At 34.7% G+C, this 21,569-nt stretch overlaps 1 protein-coding gene across 1 annotated transcript in view; it reads left to right on the top strand.

Moving 5' to 3' along the window:
* E23 (ABC transporter G family member E23) overlaps positions 1-21,569 on the top strand; it is a 139,048-nt gene that overhangs the window by 82,893 nt on the left and 34,586 nt on the right. The window contains exon 2 of the mRNA XM_089643191.1: positions 9,757-10,065. Coding sequence (XP_089499317.1) covers positions 9,757-10,065 — 309 coding nt within the window. The remainder of the gene's footprint in view (positions 1-9,756; positions 10,066-21,569) is intronic.

Here is a 21,569-nt window from a genome sequence, read left to right as displayed (position 1 = left end):
GTCTTTCTCCCCTTTAATGTGGTATCTCTTAGTCTGGTGCTCAGGTTTCTTTAGGAGTTATTTAGTAAAAGTTCAATACGTCCATTGCAATGTTCCCACATTTTAGATATACGTAGTTTTACCTGACTAACCGAAATCACAATAACTTAAGAACAATCTAGGCACGTTCCTGTTTAGTAATATCTTTCATTACTAACATCTCAATTTGGGGGGCAGGTTTGGGTACCGCCGTCCCGGGAACCATTTATTGGATAACCAACACCACTGCCATAGGTCACCCCAAGTGGATTGCTACGTTTGGAGATTCAGCAGGGGTGCCCGGGTTCATAGCTGCGCGGCGTGCCAGATCGGGAGAGGCTGGTTTGGGGAGACCCTTTGACCTCTCCAACTGGTCTCTATTGTCCCATCGCCTTGCACCGCAGCGGGATGGACAGATCATTCGTCCGTCACTCATGAACACACTAATCCCTAGATTCTTGCCCACCACTGATATAAAACTTCCTTTCAATAAAAAGACCCTCCATACAGCATCCCCAAAGATGACATTAGCCGCGAGGTAATTTATTTTCCTCGTTTCCTCCTGTTTGGGGTTATGTAAAAAAAATATGTATGTTGCCTGTGATTGTTTCGAATAATAATTTTGAGATAAGCAATGCGTCACCATTTATTGCTTTTTTTATCGTAGGTTCATTGGACGATAAGAGATTCATACTGTTATTATTATTATTATTGCGAAATATTCATAGAAATTTCTCACGTTCTGTATGCAAAACCGCGATTTCACCGTGTCGCTGTAATTTTAAAACAACAATAATTCATATCACCAGGTGTCTACAATAGATGAGATAAAATTTGTTCTCATAGCGCTATTTGTGTTATTTAAAAAAATAGGTACGCACTTTTGTTAATTAGGTAATAAATAATGATGGTAATTTATTGTATATTAAGAATGCTAAAAGTTTATCAACCTTTCTACAGTAATTATTAATATCATGCGGATTATGAATGATCCCCAATAAAATACGATTATAATAAGTACCTATGCAGCCAATCTACATGGCTTTCCAATAAGAGGTGTTATTTTGAATAGCACGCTATTTTGGTAGATGTTACTTTTGAAGCTGTCATTTTTTGACATTTGACCAGTAGAAACTACGCTATTAATAAAAATGGAACGATACACGCTTCAACAACACATTGAAATTATTAAAATTCACTTGAGTGAATAAAATGTAAATCATCTTGAGTGATGAGGCCCATTTCCACCTCGGTGGCTTAGTCAACAAGTAAAATTGTTGCATCTGGGGCTCGGAAAACCCAAGAGTTATTGTTGAAAAGCATCTCTATCCTCAACGTGTGACTGTTTGGTGCGGTTTATGGTCCGGCGGAGTTATTAAACCTTACTTTTTCGAAAATGAGGCTGGAGCAACAGTTACGGTGAATGGATTGCGCTATCGAGAGATGATTAATTATTTTTTATGGCCGGAATTGGATGTTATTGATCTGAACAACGTTTACTTTCAACAAGACTGCGCTGCGTGCCACACAACAACGAAACCATTGATCTTTTACGATTGAATATCAAAATAACACCTCTTATTGGAAAACCCTGAATTAAAGTTCTACCGAAAGTGAAGAAGATAATGGCTGAAAACCCAGCATTTGTTTGAAAATTAATTTAATAAATAGACATGATGTAACAGTTTCACACCCCTCGGATTGGCTGTATGCATATCGACTGTGGTTTGGTTAGAATAAAAAAAGGAATATTTATTCGTTCGTATAATTACTTAAAAATCTTGAAAATTATGTGAAAGTGGTTGTTTGTTTTTCGAAATTTTGATTTAAGATATTTCAACTTCATTTATAACTATTTATAACTTTCAATAAAAATAATATCCATGTATTATAAATATATATATAAAACTTCTGGAAGAAATTTTCTAAATTATAGTAAAAATCCTATCAAAATCCGTTGCATAGTTTAGAAGAACTAAGCGCACAAGCAGCCAGACGCGGATAGTGATTTTTTTTATTCTATTTAGAGATACCAATGTATTGTCACGATTACGAATTTACTGAAAGTTTATCAGTAAACGGCCTGTAATCCCGTTTTTAGTTCATTGTGATCTGGGATGTTCCGGGATGTTCCCGAAAGTTCCGGACTATTCCCGAACATTCCACATCATTACATACTGTTCCGGGATGTTCTTGAATGTTGTGGAATGCTCTCATTCGAGTATTCACTCTTGAATGTTCTAGACTATTTTAGAAATTTCTAGAGGGCGAAACTTCCAGCCCTTATATCTTCAAAAGCACGCCCTTCAGGTAAAAACGGGAACCATCTCCATAGAAATAACTTAAAAATAATTGTTCGCCAAAATTTAGTTTTTATTATTAGAAATGCCTTAATCAGCAAACATTACTTTACCATGTCGTACTTTGACAACTATTCTACATAACATCACTGAAGTAACATTCTCAAAAAAATGTGGCTTGAACGGTTTAACTAAAACCCAGTCGATATAATATTGCATATTGTAAGATCCGAAGGCAATAATGTTCTACGGACGGTTAAATGCTTGTTTTCTGCTGAAGTTAATCGCACAAACAGAGATTAATAATACCCGACTTGAGTGCTGCTCCTTGTTCCGAATCAATTAAAAAATAACAATAAATTAAATAGTAGGTTATATAAAGTTATAGAGTACACTCTGGACGCAATAGATTGCATAAAATGTTATTCTTAATGAAACAAGTCGATAGCCAATAGGTATTTCAATACTTGAATGAATGGTTTCTTCTATAAAACATACACCCCTTTAGGAGATCTCGCAACTATTGGCCGTGTTGCAATTGCGTTGCTCCATCAATGAGTGTATTTTCTCGGAGTCAATGACTTTATGCAAACGGTCGATTTCTTTTTTTGAAATAAACACTCCATAAACATAAACATTTGATTTCGACATCGGTGTGAGAACGTTTCACTCGGCCGAGAGATAAATGGGACATAATTGCTGGATGATGGCAGCCCAAAGTTTGCCTTTCGTTTGTATTCGAGACCTCAGACCTTTAGTACAAAAGTACCGTGTTTTGTAATCACCTCCACCTGACACAGCGCAAGTAACTTGTAGTTACAATGGCAGAACAGCGCCAACGTCGCAACATGACAGCATATTCAATTTTATCGCGGAGGATCTTAAAATTGTATAATTGTATTAATAGTTAGACGATGTATGACCAGGAGGAGAGCGAGGATTAGAATAATAGATGCAAAACCGAGAGAGACGCATTCAATATGGTATCATTATGCATATCAGATGAGATGCTAGAATGGGAAACGAAGCGTAGCACATATGTTAATTTTACATTATTTACCAGTCAAATCGAAGTGCACGACGTTGAGCGAACCTTTATAAAAACATTGGTAGTTTGGTTTCAAAGATCTTCTTCAAGTTATACGGAATATTAACAATAAGCATTTGTTTTTCATCTTATATGTACGATAGTTATCGTGTTTTCAGAGGTCATAACCATTGAATTGAACGTTTTCAGATTAGTAAGAGTGTCTACTTTACAAAGGTTATGTCGAAATGCAGATACAATCAACAAGATATTAGAATATTACGCAATTTAGCCGAAAAGTTAATGGTGAAGAGCGTGGTGGTAATATACGTACATATGGATGAAATTGTAAGGCTCTGTAGGCGAGCTCTCTACAATCATATTAAAATAATAATTATAATTGTCGGCAATTAAATGATAAAGATAATTGGAGGTGTTGTTTCGGACTTTTCCTTTTCAATCGGACACTTCCTCGTAGCAATTAGCGGTGCGATCTTCCCACTTCCCAATCATGCAAGTTCAGTATGTGCCATGTCGCGATTGCAATATTCACAATGCAAGCTGCAGTCAGATACGAGTACTAACAGCTAGCAGTCACTCGGACATAGGCTTTGCCTTTCACGCCCAAGGTTTCTGTCAATGCCCTGCGCTGGACGAAGGAACTTGTAGCTACGTTTTACTGACATTTATTGGGCCGTTATCATCGTGAATGGTTTTACTTTTACGATGCAAGTTGCCTAACCTAACTATACAACTAACTTACCTGCCCATCTTATCTATCCACACATCTCATAGATTATGAAAGTAATAATAAAATATCACCGTAAAGCGCCATTATGCTAAATAGACCTCGTCAGATTACCATTTACAGGAAATTATCTGCATCGAGACATCCTAATGTCATTTGAGTGTCATAATTAGATACGTGTTTTCCTGTCCACCAATCGGACCAATCTGTATATCTGTTTAAATTTGTCTAAGTTTTAATTTTCTGAGTGCGATTATTGTAATCGCTACCATTCGATTATTAGTTGTTTAATCTTAATCGCAAACGTCAGAATATGAATCGTGACATCACGAGTTTCGTAAAAATGACTGATTGTATATTATTTATCCTACTACCATCAATGCTATAAAAGTGTTAACGAAAGTAAAGTTAACTCCTTTAGGATAACCGGTAAATGTGTTCTTGAACTTTTCGCGCATAAAGTAAGTACGTAACATACACAAGGAAAATCTTCACGGAATATATAAGCTTTCAGAAATTTCTGCGGTTTTCTTCATAATACTCTTTGATATTTTATTGAAAGAAAATATTTCATGTACACATTTAATTTTCTAAGAAGAAGGGAAGGTATTCTCTCGGTGAGCAAGTTATTGGTATGCGGAGGTGGTTCGCTAAAGAGCCACAAACCCAGTGGGCACCTTGTACCAGACTTATGCCTTGTGTGCCTGTAATGTGATGTCACCGATATGGGGTCTGCTACTGTCACCTGTCTCAGCCCGCCATTCTTACACCACATAATGTTAATAATTGTCTGTACTCTGTACGTGCAACTAAATAATATATTAAGGAGGAATGTTTTTTTATAATACTCGTTTAGCGGGCGTGGAGCTTGTGATAGGTTAATTATTTTGTACGGGACTATGTACGGGTATTGAAATAAATTTAGAATAGCTGACATCGGATTATAAGGCACTATCAAAAGGTCGAAATATGTTTGCAAGAATGTACTATCAATTCCAAAATGTATACTCTAACGAGGCCAAATATTTTTAGTAATTTTAGAGAGTATTTCAATTTCCTTTCTACATTTTTAACCACAATTCATCATTATATTCAATTTTAGAGGGTATTTCAATTCCCTATCTACATTTTTAACCGCAATTCACCATTATATTAATGAAATAAATAATTTAGACAATTAATTTTAATGATTTGTGGCCTAATCATTTGTCCAGGGACTAATACATCATAGTTAGTATTAAGATCATCATAATATAACTATGATATATACTGCTGACCCAGTGTTACTCGATTTTTCTCTACCGTCTATAAATATAATATGCATGTATTATATATACATATATAAACCTATAAATCGACTGCTTAATTTTGGTAATTGATTTCGGAATGTTGTGACATGTTTAAAGATTCCGTATTAGTGATGAAAAGAAATCTTCATTTATTTTCCAAAATCATTTTATATTTTTTTATATTTTACACTATTTAATTAAATTAGTTAATCTTACTTCTTATTTTAAAAAAGTGAGATGTCTATATTATTTCAAATTTACAAACTTAAACGTGATGTAACTTTATTTATTTTATAAATCAATATCATATACTTGCTTTATCATTGTTACAATGTACAACAAATACCTAGTTAACACAACTGTATTACAAACATTTATATTTACTTCATGTAAAAGCCCACTGGGGCGTAAATTAATAAATTACAATTATTGGACTACTGCTATTTACATCTGATATATATGAACCATCCTTCTGTAAAACAATTTCGATCCAACTACATATACAACTCGGGCTTTTTTGCATTTACCACACCAATAAATGTATATTAGTAAATCTCAGTAATTAACCGGTCAGTGGCTGAGTTGGCATCGCGTTTGGGTCCCACCAAGGCGTAGCGTTTTCAACTCCTCGGCTGGCTAGGAGTTGAAAATTGCTTTACAACACAAGCAACATTTTCCCCTTTTTTAGTTACAACGTTGTGGAGAACCTACATAAAACTTATAGTACCTATCTTCAAAAGGTTACAAATAAACACAAGCCCTTTATTGCGAAATTCCACTTTTCCTAAAGCTATTAAATTTTCACAAGAGTAATTTAGTGGATTAATTACGTTTCGTAAATAATGCTACAATGACGTGACGCACAAGTACCTCGGTGATTAAAGGCATTACAGGTCCAGCAACGCATGCAAGTAACTCTGCTGACCTAAAACTGAACACGCATCTTTCACGTAACTATATTTACGCTATGAAATTGGTTTAGTTGGGTTTTTACGTTGTAAGTTGGGCCAACCGTAAAAAACGAAGGGTAAATCTTTGTGTGGAATCTTCGTGTCGCAATTTCGAGGTTTAAATTGGATAAATACATTAATTTAATGGTGTTCGCCCTCGTTAAACTCCAGTTTGTTAACAACTGTTTCACAATTTAAGTGTTATTATTTTGTTAAACCACAGAAAACAGTTAATTCTACTATAAATGTTAATGTATTTATATATACAAATAAACTACCTCTTTCTAGGAATATATTTCATCTAAAAATTATAGAAAGTTTTAATGAATGTCAAAATAAATTGAAAAATTACCTAAGAATTCAAAATTACCTGAAACTTCCAAATTACCTAAGAGTCCATAATTATTATGATTTAAAAAACATTATTCTTTGTATTGAAAAAAAATTAAACAACTTACAATTTAAAACATCAGCAACATACCAGAATAAAATTAAAATCCCAAAATTGAACACAAAGCATATTTAAAATATATACATCTCTTTAGGATTAACATATTTTAACAAAATTCATTTAAATCTAATAATTAAAGAAAAAATTTAGTTTATTTTGAAAAATTACCACAAGAGTCCTATATATGTAGAGATATTTTAAAAATTCCCCTTTTTCTGTTATCTATAAATTGTAATTTTTTGTTTTCTTAAAACATTATTTTACTACCCACTAAGTGCTTTTATTATTGTAGGTCAAATTCCCTCACCAAACACAATAACCTTGTTTATTTATTATGAGGAACTAGTTATATAGCTGTTTACCCAATAATACACTGTGCACATGTAATAATTATTGTAAAAGAACCTGTGTATTCAATAATATAATTTAAAAAAATGTGGATAATTAGTTTATTCTTCGTTCTATACAAGGTGTTCGGGGGTAAAAGTGCATTAACTTGGGAAGTGAGTCTATGATAATATAAGGTAAAAAAATAAAAATTTTAAATTAAAAAAAAACAATGGAATTTATTAAAAAGTTATGTATCTTTTTTATTTCTATCATAATTTATAATCATCTCTCTATGTTAGTGCACTTTACCCCCGGGACACCATATTGTAAATATAAATATTAATTATTATCCCTTACTTCGATTAAATACCAGCTTAAGAACATCCCTTAGTTCGAGCTCGATGACATCAATTACGCTTAGTGAGATTGGGGATTTTCTTTGATCTATCCCTCTATTGAACTATTTTATGTATACCATATCAGATGTAAGTATTTGGTGAACCAAGGAAAATATTTTTACACCGGACTAAAGCTTTAATAAACCGATTGAAAAGATTGCGCTTATCAATCTTAACAAAAGTAAACCAACGAACCGAAAAAATGGTGTTACATTTTTTTTAATTCGGGTCTACGTGATATTTGGTATGTACCAACGTGGTCCCTATTTATTATTAATGTAGGTTAATTGCTACAATACATCAGATGTGTGAGCCGTCATGAAGAACTCTCCAGCACTCTGTCAGGAAATCTCTGGGGAGCGTAACCCATTCATCTTATTTCTGTCAACAAGAGTGCACCGAAATGCAGCTTTTCTAGAAGACTTTGTTTTAGTTCAACAATAACATTTTCAGTTCCGTTCTTATTCAGTAAATCGTGAAATTTATCTGCATTTTCCGTGTTATTTTTTTACATAAACCTTACATAGAAAGCCCCGAGGAAAATAATTTTCCTTTATCATCTTTTGGGATGCTGTGTGGAGGTTATTTTAAAATGAAAGGAAGGAGAGGAACTTCTGGGAAAGTAAAGGATATGAGGGTTGGGTAGGAATCTAGGGATAAGTGTGTCCAGGAGTGACAGATATACGAATATATCCCTCCCACTGCTGCACAAGGCAATTGGTCGAGAGACCAACCTTTTCCGAACTGGCATGACAAGGAAAAGCTGGGCAGGCGCATCCTGAACACACCTCACCCGATGCACCCGGGGCACCCCTGCTAAATCACCAAGTATAAATGAAATAAATAAAAAAAAATGGTTCCCGGGTCCAACGGTACCCAAACCCGCCTCCAAAAATGTTGTAGTCTGTTGTTTAACAACATTGAACGCCCACTTCTTCGCATCGTAACGACTTACATTAATTCAGATGTAACTAATTAAGCTGAACTTTGCGTTTGGTAGAACACAAACGCTAACCAAATTGCAGCTAGGTTATGTACTCAGTTCAAACATACGAGTATATGTAAATAATGCGATATTTTCTTCATCAACAATGCTACAAACCACAGACTTTGGAAAGTCCTGAAAACCTGTAGAAATGCTTACCATTTAGATTTGAATGGAAACGAATGTCGTCACTGGTACCTTTGGGTTCTTGCCAATTTAGCACACGCTCTGTCTCTTACACTTGACTGCAATCGTATATCACTATCCCATTTAAATTACATAACGATGATGAAACGCAGTTTTGTATTGGAAATTGTTTGCACGATTGGTCAACTTTTGGGTCAGGAAACACGCCTACAACCCTCATCGTATTTACGTTCTTCTTTAATCTACACGAAAACCTCCACACCACAACACACTCCATTGTGTTAATTTTGCCTATTAGGCGTGTTGTAGATGAAAACTCGGTTTTTAAGTAGGTATATTTTATTTAGTTATAAAATTTTAACATCTTACATCTAGTGTATATTTGTTATAAAACTACTATGTTAGTATTATATTACCTACGTACTAAAATTTAATTTAACAAAATTGAGACATAACTAACCCACAAAAGAATTTTAGCTTACGTAACATTTGAAAGGAGTTCATTATAAACCTTCACAATATTGTTTTGTGTTTGTTATTGAAATTTTAGACAAATTTATCGGCAAAAGCCTAAAATTGTTGCAGCTTCTCGTACGCGCAAATACTAAAATACTACTAATACTACTCTGTAAATACTAAATACCATATAAATATAAATCAATACTATGATAATAGACCAAACGTTGCCGCACACTTATGACGGTTAAAGTTTATTTTAAAGTTCTATAAAAGTCCTATTGAAGTTCTGTTAATTTATCAACATGGACCAGTTGCTTCACAGAACTGAAATAATAATATAACTTGAATAGAATTTTCAGTTCTTGAAAATTAACTGTGAAATTTGATGAATTGTTAAAATTCTCTGATACAACACGTCCTTTAGATATTGAATTGGCGTTGAATTGTTTAATTTTATTCTAGTATTCGTATATCTGCTAAAGCACTATACAGACGCCATACCTCTGCTCTGAATGAATCCATTCTTTTAATTCATTATTTTAAGATCACACTAATTACACTTTTTGGTCTGCTATCTCCCATCCTGTATTATTGTAAAGTTTTGTGAATCATATAAAATGGCAATTTTATACTCATCTGAATTTTTTTTTGCAGAAATCACGGAGCTACAGTGGTGTGGCACGATGTACGAACCTCCGCTGGCACGCGCCCAGTTCTCCGCGGCGTAAGTGGGGCCGCGCGCCCGGGTGGCGTGCTCGCCGTGCTCGGCCCCTCGGGTGGCGGCAAGACTACGCTGCTGGACGTGCTGGCGGGCCGGCGTCGTGCCGAGGCTGGCCTGGTCACCCTCAACGGGGAGAGACTATGCAAGAGGTGGAGAAGACACATTTGCTACGTCCTGCAGCAGGATATATTCTTCCCCAACCTGACGCTCAGGGAGACGCTGGACTATACGGCGGCGCTTAGGTGAGTGAATATCACACAAATACTGTCAACCGCCTGGAACCAGTGAGTCTATGGCTTTCCCAATTGGGTATGTTGTGAGGCTGAAGTTTGTCAGAGGGGGGGGGGTGAGATGTAGAAGAGGAAGGTGGGGGAGTACCTAGCTATTTAGATCTGGTCACCAAGCACGGTTAAAGCTATTTCAAGTAATGTTTTAATTCTGAATGGTGGTCCTACACCAGGACGATACCGAATACTGATACGAAGTATCTTCCACTCTGAAACATGCCGCAGGTATTAAATTGTGAAATAATACAAATTAATCAAATGAAATTAGCGCACGCCGGGATTCGCCGGCACACAATCGAATGTAATTTTTATTTATTTGGTAATCACTAAAAATAATTAAGACACGAGTGAAACTATTATTCGTTCAGTTATTATTTACATATATTTTATCATATACAAACAAAATAAAATCATTTCTACATATATAAACACACACTTTACCATGATCTACCATGATGGTAAACACGATGATGGAGACTGTAACGCTTTCCGAAACATTACGTTAAAGGAATAAGAAGCGCGACAGGGCATAATAATCCAAAAAATAATCATGATAATTGTCTTTTCATTAATGAGTTAATATTACATTTATCTACGCATATGGTGTTTTTTTAATGAGTCTAGGCAAAGGTAACAAAATAATTAATTCTATTTTTGGTTTTGAGAAACCTCTCTCTTTACAGAGATTATTAAAAAGCACCAGAGCTAAATATGTATACAGGATGTTTTGTTTTGTTTATTTAGGAAAACCAACAGATTTTTTACATCTTTAAATAACTAACTTATAAAAAATACAAATAATATCTAATGATAGGTTTTCACTTAAAAAAATAATTATAATACCAAACTAAGGGTCCAGTACCCGTGGGCAAAAAATATTTACAGAAAATACAAAATACTAAATAAAGTAAACATAACATCGGATATAAGAACACAATTAAATTACAATATAACAATTTTATCCTCACACAACACCAATAATCACCAATATATGTATATACCTACAACTAAACTGAACAGATGTTTATAAAATGAGTCACTTGTAACTGGACAGGGTTCATTTCAACAACATGATAACTTGCAGTATGTTATTATGTTATTATATTGTTATTAATATGTTAACGGACTTACCAGAGATTTCTGACATTATTTGGAGTAAAAATTGAAAATGAAATTTTGGGCTTCGGTGACATTTTTAATGTTTTTTTTCAACTTAAATAGGGTCGGGATGTGGGGTTGGGTGGTTACCCGAAATAGGGTCGGGATGTGGGGTTGGGTGGTTACCCGAAATAGGGTCGGGATGTGGGGTTGGGTGGTTACCCGAAATAGGGTCGGGATGTGGGGTTGGGTGGTTACCCGAAATAGGGTCGGGATGTGGGGTTGGGTGGTTACCCGAAATAGGGTCGGGATGTGGGGTTGGGTGGTTACCCGAAATAGGGTCGGGATGTGGGGTTGGGTGGTTACCCGAAATAGGGTCGGGATGTGGGGTTGGGTGGTTACCCGAAATAGGGTCGGGATGTGGGGTTGGGTGGTTACCCGAAATAGGGTCGGGATGTGGGGTTGGGTGGTTACCCGAAATGAGCATTGCTAATTTATTAGGAGTCTCTTCAAAGTATTGGTAATTCGGTTCAAAACGATATTGCCTTTATCGCATGAATTAACAAGTTTTCTGATAAACTTTAATTTTAAACGTAAATTTTGAATACTTTATCACTATTTCGGAACACGTGTTCGAACACGCAATACTCGTTTTTCTCTGTGTGACCAGTAGTGAGTGACACGTAGTTTTGAAGAAATATATTTTGATTAAACAAAACATAAAAAAAATATTTAATTTACATTTTTTAATGCAAATAAAGTCAGGAATCACCGGTTAAAATAAGTCAAGTACCTACATCCTTTAAAACACTACGAGGAGATAAATTGATATTGCTTATCTATTAAGAAGCCTTCAAGTTATTGGTAATCCGATTAAAAACGGGATTGCAGGCCGTTTCCTGATAAACTTCTAGTAAATTCATAATATATCGGAACACGTGTTCAGGCACCTGCATTTGCCTTGATAATAAATAATGACAAAATGTGAAAATATGTGGATTTTTATGAACAAATTTTCTGACATCGTGATAAATGTGATAATATTTTCGTATATTACTAAAATTTTATAAAGAAACCTATTAATTCACTTGTTAAGGGCCTGCAATCCCGTTTTTAGCGGATTTCCAAAAAAATAATATTGATAAAATTAGCAATAATCATTTTTCTCTTACATGTATATGTAAGAGAAAAATAAATTTAAAATTCTCCAAAATAGGGCAATGAGAACAATACTCAGACGAAATAGATATTCAAAAGTAAATAAAATGTTAAACGAACTAAATTGGCTAACGGTGAAACATGGGTGAAACAGATGTGATGACCTTGAACACGATGATATTTTTACACAAAATAGTAAACAACCTGCTACCCAAATATTTTTCAAATAAAATTGGATACAACAAGGATACACAAACATAAAACTAGGACGTGCAATGAAATCAGGCTACCAAAGAAGGACAAAGCGAATACCCAGAATAGTATATTATATAAAGGGATGAAATACTATAACGCGCTGCCGGAAAACCTTAAGTCTGCCACAATTGAAAAGTTCAAGATGTTGTGTAGGAGCCACATCAAGCAAGAAAAAATATAATATATGTAACATATGTGTGTGGTAAGGCCGGCGTGGTCTAGTGGTATACGCTTTCGACTACAGATCCGAAGGTCGCGGGTTCGAACCCGGCGTGCGCAAATAAATTTTATTTGATTAATTTGTGTTATTTCACAATTAATTCATTTAAAATAATATATAGTATATTTGCGGCACGTTCCAGAGTGGAAGATACTCTCAGTATCGCCCTGGTGTAAGACCACCATTCAGAATTGAAACGTTGCTTGAAATGGCTTTAGCCGTGTTTGGTGACCAGATCTGAATAGCCAGGTACTTCCCCACCTTCCTCTTCCCCATCTCCCTCCCCTCCCCAATACCCTCAGCCTCACAACATACCCCAATTGGGGATGCCATAGTCTCACTGGCTCCAGACGGGAGCAGTTGGGACTCTTGTGCGGTAATACTGTAAAAAAAAAAAAAAAAAAAAAAAAAAAAAAAAAAAAAAAAAAAAAAAAAAAAATATATATATATATATATATGTATATGTATATATGTAACAAATTAATTAGTCATTTGTAAACTTAAATGTACAAATTAATAAAATAAAATCAATACATAAATATGTACAGTAAAAAATATCTATGCAATAAAATTGCTACATCATAAATGAAGTGATGGTTCGCGCTACCAACAACACCAATAACCCATTAATCTCATTTTGCTGAGATTCGCGGAGACTTACTTTACGACCATTTCTCTTTTATTATACCCCAATTGACGTTTATAACTTCTTGCTGATTGAGAACCAGGTTTTTATAAATATATATTTGTGAAGGCGCCACATTGATGTAGTCTATGAGGCCCCATAATGTATCCTTTTAGTTCCGTTTGCCAGCTCCAAATCCACGTTCAAAATGCAGTAAAAAAACAGCCTGGCGTCCATTTTTTAGCTAGGAGAACTTTTTACACGGAGAAAAATGAATATCCGGTAAAAAAACGGGATTGCATGCCATTTCCTGATAAATTTTTAGTAAATTTCTAAAATATCGGAACACGTGCGTTTGCCTTGATAATATATAATGAAAATCCGAAAAATATAGGATTTTTATGCATTCCGACATCCTGATAATGCATTGGTATACTACTAAAAGTTTATCAGGAAACCTATCAATTCATTTGTTATGCCGGTTTTAACAGGATGACTAATAATTCGAATAGATTCTTAACAAATTAGCAATACTCATTTTTCTCCGTTTACCACGTTTTCCTAGTCAAACGCTGGTCATACCACTACAATGGATACACACATATATATATATAAATATATATATATATATAAATATATATAAATACAATATTAAGTAAAATAAAGATATAAAGGGATGTAGTTTGTTCTCAGTCCTCACTAGGTATTCCTGTTCTGAGGCGGACTGCAGGTTGTTGTATGTGTGTTGATGTTGTGTGTGTGTTGATCATGATTTCCTCATCTTCTAATTTGTTGGTTCCCATAAAATATAAAAGATATACCTTATGACTTTAAAGCATTGAGTGAGGTTCAGGTTAATTGATTAATAATTCTTCATTCGAAATGTGTATTTATTTTGTTTAAATGTATGACAGATTAATATAGTGAATATACGTTACTGAGATAACTGTTTGAACTATCGCATCTTTTTAAGATTGAGAATTTATACAGGTTGACTCTTTATTGATTCACGGAGAAACCTTACTGATATAAAATATTGCTAATTTACTAAGAATCTCTTCTTATTATTCGTAATCCGGTTAAAAATAGGATTGCAGGTCCTTAACGAATGAATTGATAGGTTTCCTAATAAACTTTGAGTAAAATACGAACGTATTATCACGATGTCGGAACACGTGTTAATTAACTAAAAATTATAAAATTTCCGCATTTCGTCATTTTATATTATCAAGGCAAGTTTCATGAACACGTGTTCCGATATGTTAAAAATTTACTAATAGTATATCAGGAAATGGCCTGCAATCCCGCTTTTAACTCGATTAAGCATAATTTGAAGAGATTTTTAATAAATTAGAAATTCTCATTCGTCCCCGTGTGAAATTTGATGTTTTGATTTCGATTTGAGTTTAAAGAATATGTTGGATAGGGGAACAGATCACCGGCTGTTACGATAACCTAAGAAATCATTATATCCTGAGGATAAGCTTTGGTAATACATGCCCTATAAACTCTGAAGTAAGAACGAAAGATATCTACCATCAGTGCATAATATACGTCATGTATTATGACACGTTATCTATTCTCCGTTTTATAAATGAGAAGTCTACCCAATCACCTTTACTTCATTTATCCTCCGAAGGCGGTGCATCGTAAAGGCGAAAGTTACCACAATTCTCTGCAAAACTCCCACCATCCTGCCAACATTTATTACCCCCATGATTTATCTTGTTCGAACAGTCACTATTAGAATGATATGCCGTTCATTAATCAGTAATCACCCACCATCGCAAATGATGAAGATAATGGGTCCCGTCTAACAAGGAGAAGAACATGGATCTACAAATAGGCTGTGCATGTGTTTATTGTTTTCTTATTACCCGTTCCTTGGAGTAATTAATCCTGTTAAGTTTTGACATGCAGAATCCATCATTCGCCTCCTTGTCCATGTTTTCCTTGTCAAGCGGTCTCATTCGCTGTTCATTATCATCTCTTCAAAACTTCTAATTTGTTCTCGCCGGTTTTCTGCTAGGTAATTTATTAATAAAGGTGCTTTCAGTGGAATGCTGTTTAATCAATCAATCAGTCCTGTGACTGGCTAAAAATATCCTCTTCTACCTGATGCCTGATGCAAATGCATCCATTCTGCATTTTCCCTGCCCACGCTCTTTTCAATGCACGCTGCCGGTACCAATATTCGTGCATATGAATAATATGTTGGTGCCTTTCAGATTCGCTAATAAATTATTTTAGAATAGGGTCAATGTGCGAACTGATATTTAACTCTTCAATGTTTATGTATTTGGTATTTGATTTAATAAATGTTATTTGTTATCGTCGAATAGACAACATAGTAGAATAATCTTTTGACGTGGTTATTCTTGAGGTCAAATCTCTGGCCGCGGTTGTGATTTTCACATTTATCATTGTTTGTGCGATGTACAATGTTTGTTATGCTGTTGGAGTAGACATATTATGAATTTATAATTGTTATCATTTTGTTTAAGAACCTACTAATCGTTAAAATCTTCAAGGATAATATTATTTTTGCTAAATTGTGGAATTGTGCATAACACTAAGCACTTTTTGGTATATATTGTGTTTGCCTTTGATATCTATTATGAAGATTTCTGTAGGTATATTAGATAAGTTTTTAAATGTTTGTACAGCTCATCATATAAACGGTGAACGAAAGCTCGTAGTACATGTGGGAAACATCTTCACTTCAACTAAATGGTTAAAAATCTTTTGGTGTCGGGTCTACCCTTCAACGCATTTTAAAATAATTCAACAACTGATATTAACTGATATTACCGTTCGTTTTTTTCAAATTTGTCCTAAAAATAAAAAAAGACTCAAAATGTTATGCAGATTCATCAGTTTTCCAGTTACCGTGTATATATTAATATTTTATTCCATTTTACTTACACAACTGACTACAGGAGGGCGATCGTGTACAAAACTGACAGATCCCTGAGCCTAGTAATGTTGATTTGAATGAATAATTACACGAAGGATTTAAAATAATAATAAGTTGTATGCATGTAACACTTTCTTTATTTTTGAATGTCTAGTTGTTCTTTTCCATGGAGGATCGTGCTCGCGATTGAAATGATATTTTGATGTAACTGTTCAGTAGACCGATCGAATGATCCGTTGGCGAGATTTTAATGGACGGACTAAAATACAACGTTGATTTAAAGTACAGATAAATAGATTACGGACATTTGATAGTACCTACGCAATGAATAAACCAGTATAATAATAATTAAAATAAATTATTACCACTAAGCTCGACTCGATTTGGTAGATCAAGAACAATAATTCATCCATGACAACCTACAACGGGTCATTAATTTGTTTTCCTCCAATATTATTAACTGCATCACAAATGGCTATATTGCTTTGTGTGGATAGGCTGTAATAGAAATTTCCACCGCGAGATTTATTTGTTTTTAGCATGGCGCCAGAAACTTGTCTACTTTGCAACGGATAGAAATCGTGTAGGTGGGGACTTTGTACTTGTATCTGTTATGATTTTAGTCCATTTGTTTATGTGACAATGTACATTAATGGTGTTCCGCAACTGGCTGTGCAGTCACAACTCAAAAGTTCCGGTTCAATTTTGTTGGAAGATGTTTTCTAGTTCATGTTCCAAACCTTGCCTTAGAGTAATGGATATTCTTGTTTGGCCAAAACAAGTTCTTGTAATATTTACGTTGCCTAAATCGCAAAGTGTTTTGCTTCATACAAGCTAGACGCTAAAACTCTTAACACACCAATCAAGTACTTATAACCCACCTCTAAGGCGTATTTAATCCTAATACGATGAATTTAAAAGATATTATAAGAAATCATCGACTGTTTTATCTCCCGGCCTGCAGGACTAACTTCCTAATGGTGGGGAGAATCACTTCGGATCAATATCCAAATATCAATGAAACAGAATTTAGACGGCAAGGTTTGTTGTTGCTGCTAGCATAAAATATGCTTTTATATATTAACCTTGTTTTTTGGATTTTGCACGGCTGATAAACGGCTAGGTTGTTTATCAGTTGGGCAAGGCTTAGATCGCGTTTATTAGTAAGGCGATTGTTTTTTTTAATTGTGGATCTTTTAAAAACCAATTGGAATTTTATTTTGTAATTTTCTTGAAATGAATAAAAGGATTGAATTTAAAAAATTGTTAGACAATATAATTTTTTGAAAAAAATAAATTGTCCTGACTCCACTAGCTACGGAAACTCTTGGGCGGTATTATATTATAATGTGGGCCAAATTTGAAGTGTGCCACTATCGTGGGATAAATAATCTAACATTTCATTGCCGGTAATGGCGGTAACACGAGCTTTTATTGAAATTTAATATCGGTAAAACTGCAAGTAAGTTACCCGTCTTACGAGGCGATGTCTGTTATAAGACGGGTTTTTAATAATGTAATGATATTACGCATGGTCCGAATCAAATATCTTCAATGCCTACTTTTCGATCTCTCCAATTGCTTCTCTTAGCGTTTCCTACGATAGATTAGCCGTCAATGTGGGAGTATCATATTAATAACAATTTCTACAGTTTTCACGTTCCTCGTTGTGCAATAAGGTATTCATTATTCTCCAAAGCGGCCGCTTATCTAAAGATCAGAAAGTTTAGAATTATAACCGAGTAAAGGTAGAAAATACATTACATTACGAGGGCGGCGGAGATAATGCTTGTTTAGTAGTGTCTAAAGTCCAAAGGCTACATTATCTACCAGGGAACCAGGAAGAGGCAAGAGAAATGTTAGACAATCAGCACTACTTACGGTGGGCTTTAGTTACAATGTATTATTATGTTCCCCATTGTTGAGATAAGTCATCACAGGTTGTCGAGTATCAATTACGATAGGTCGGCAATCACGAAAAGCTCTTACTAGTATGATGACGAAGTCAATGTCTGATTTTTCGCTTTGCTTCGTGACTTTCGTTATATTTTTGTTGTTAATTAGTTCAGTAAGTGTCTCTTTTAAACTATTTTGGTTAAAATGGTTTCTGGATTGGTGCTAAAAGATTCGTGAATTTTGAATACATAGTAATAGTTTATACATAGGAGTGTCAAGATGTTAAAAATTCAAATTTACTTCATTTCAAAAGAAAACTATTGTAAAATATCATCGGTTGAACGAAGATGAAATCTGAATAATGACAGTCCACAGCTGCATACTCAATACTAATTCAGTATACTGCTAACATTAAAATCTAGATTTTTAGGACGGAATAGGCGGAAACCGCTTGACAATTACTAAAGCTCCTGCCAGATTCTTTACAAAATTGGGAAAACAAAAATTGCGCCGCGTTAAAGTCTATGTTTCTGAATTAAGCTTGAATCCCAGTGGGCTTTATTATATAACCTAATCACTTTAATGTTTTGAAATTGGTTAATCTTAATCTAAACAAAAGCAGCCCAACTACAAAGCTTATATCTATCTACCTACGTGACCATGAAATCTCTCTCGTACTTCTTCTCTATATTTCGTGCTGAAACCAAATTAAACTTTTTTACATCTAGTTCTTAGAACAACAGCCACCGTTTTCGTTCCCATTTTTGGTCGTGTCTCTCGTCCTATTTCCACATTATTATAATGGACCGAGCCCTGTTTGGGGGCTCGTCCTGTCCTACCCATCGCTCCTTGTGCCTCTGGCTCTTGTGGTCGGTCGATTGGTTGTCTGGCTGAATGTGGGTGGTTTGTGGGTGGGGTGGCGGCTCGCAGCCTGTTATGGTCTGCTTTCTAAACCGCCCGCTGTACTGTTGTTGTTAACTGTTATGTCTCTATCTGCGTACGGGTCAACGGCCCCCACACTGACCTAGTCGCAAGGTGGGCTGCCCGCTTACCAAAATATTACTTCTTCTAATGCTAGTTAATTCATGGATGATACACAAATATCTTAAACATCAAGTTAAAGCTTAGAGCTTCAACTTGCGAGCGTGTTACATACTTAAAGTAAATTTATAATGCAATTTAGTAACAACAATTTAAAAATTATAAAAACTTGGGAAATCTATTGTTAAACAATGTCTTCATAAATACATGGTTGGCAGCAATATTTTTATAACATATAGCATTAGTTCTATTGTTGAGAATATATTTTTTGTATCTTCGGTCTGAATTGGACGGGTCAAGTGAATACAATAAAATCAACAGATATAAATATATTTTTGTATGAACAATAATACTTGAGTAGTTTTTCTAATGCTGTTTTATGAATACATCTGAACAGCGCTTAGTGTTCATATGCAAAATGTAGAAGTTGCTGTTTGTTTGGTAACATACATAATATTTCAATAAAGTTCTTTAAAAATTAGGTATTGCCCCTTTCAAAATATTTACGAATACCTATTCTAGATTGTGTTAGTGTCTTCTTTTAATTTACATATTACGGGGAACGATCGTATTGCACTACTTTGACATTTCGAAACTGGAGTTAATACTGCAAGCGCTTCGAAGTAAGCCTTTTCATGTCAGCGAGATATTTCCATCATCGCCCTGTTGGGGCCATCAGCGGTCACATTTAAACAATGTACATGTATTTGTTAGTGGCAAACAATAAAGCTTTCTATTATGGAGTCCTTTGAAACATCAAAGGTCACAACTCCTATATACTTTGCTGTGCGTATTCACTGCACTACTAATGGGAGCTTGACAATACCGGTGACACAATACGTGTCTTGCCCTCGCCTCGTGGATAACGGGAGATGTTTAACCTATGATATCATTTAATTTCACGTTTCGATCAATCTTTAAAGGCATTATGCTAATTATAAACTGTCCATTGTTCTTACCATACAAAACTATTTACTGCATCTTGTTGTTTTGAATATTGTTTATATAATTTTGGGCTTTTATAAAGTGTACCCAATTAAAATTCAAATGAAAAAACCTTTATTGAACAAAATAAATAAAGTACAAAAGGTTATAGCTATAGGTACATTCTATTTCTTACAACTAACCCGAATAACAACAACAAAAGCATACTATATTAATATTGTAGTGTAAATATACCAAAGACACATATTATGAAGAAGAAGAACAGATATTCAATTTATTTAACCCCTAAAGCCTCTGACCTTTTGCGATGTTCTTCTTTTAGGTGACCTGTTAGAATAATATGACTAAAGGGCATTAAATAATAAAATACAGATTCCGCGGAAAATATTATATTTGATTCCAAATAAATTCACTGTTTTGGAACGTATTTCAAAATAAAATACTGTTCTTGAAAACAAATGAAGACTCTTCCAATAAAATTAAACAAGTATTACAAATCGCCATAAGCAATTAATAATATTAACATTTCGAATGCAAACAAGGATAAAGTTAAAGTCGGTTACCATAGTCGTGTAAACCGTATTTTTTTACATTAGCTCCACATAGGAGATCTTGAGGAAAAAATATTCCCTAAGGGCCTATGTCATCTCAGAGGATGCCGTGTGGAGGAGCTATTAGGGAAAGGAATAAGAGGTTCTGGGAAGGCAAAATGAATAGGGATGGGTATGTGTCTGGGGGTCAACAAATCCATCCCTCTCATTGCGGTGGAAGGCGACGGGTCGAGAGTACGGCCAGAGAAGTCAAAAGGTCTCACTCAAAAAGTATCCCTACCCGGCCCGCCATGCAGAATGTGGTATTTTTTTTTTAAACTGTGAAAAATAGTTAAGATGCAGGCGAATTCCCCAATTAATGTCTTTAAACTGTGAGAAATAGTTAAGATGAAGGCGAATTCCCCAATTAATGTCTTTAAACTGTGAAAAATAGTTAAGATGCTGGCGAATTGCCCAATTAATGTCTTTAAACTGTGAGAAATAGTTATGATGCATGCGAATTCCCCAATTAATGTCTTTAAACTGTGAAAAAATAGTTAGGATGCAGGCGAATTCCCCAATTAATGTCTTTATATTGCTTTGTTAATTTGTTTAATTGTTAATGTATTTTTTCCCTTTAAAAAAAGTCATCATCATTGGAGAATTTTTTTTACAAAAATGCACTCTGAGTAGAGTACTTTCTCATAAGCGATGCATATTACCTACAACGGAGCTCTCCGCAGTAGAAATATATCCTACGCTGTCTTAAACTAG

Source organism: Hesperophylax consimilis, chromosome 1 (assembly GCF_061612785.1).
Source record: "Hesperophylax consimilis isolate HC1 chromosome 1, BYU_Hcon_1.0, whole genome shotgun sequence".
NCBI classification, from domain to species: domain Eukaryota; kingdom Metazoa; phylum Arthropoda; class Insecta; order Trichoptera; family Limnephilidae; genus Hesperophylax; species Hesperophylax consimilis.
The sequence above is the reverse complement of the archived record's forward strand: the minus strand, read 5'-3'. Positions and strand labels throughout refer to the sequence as shown.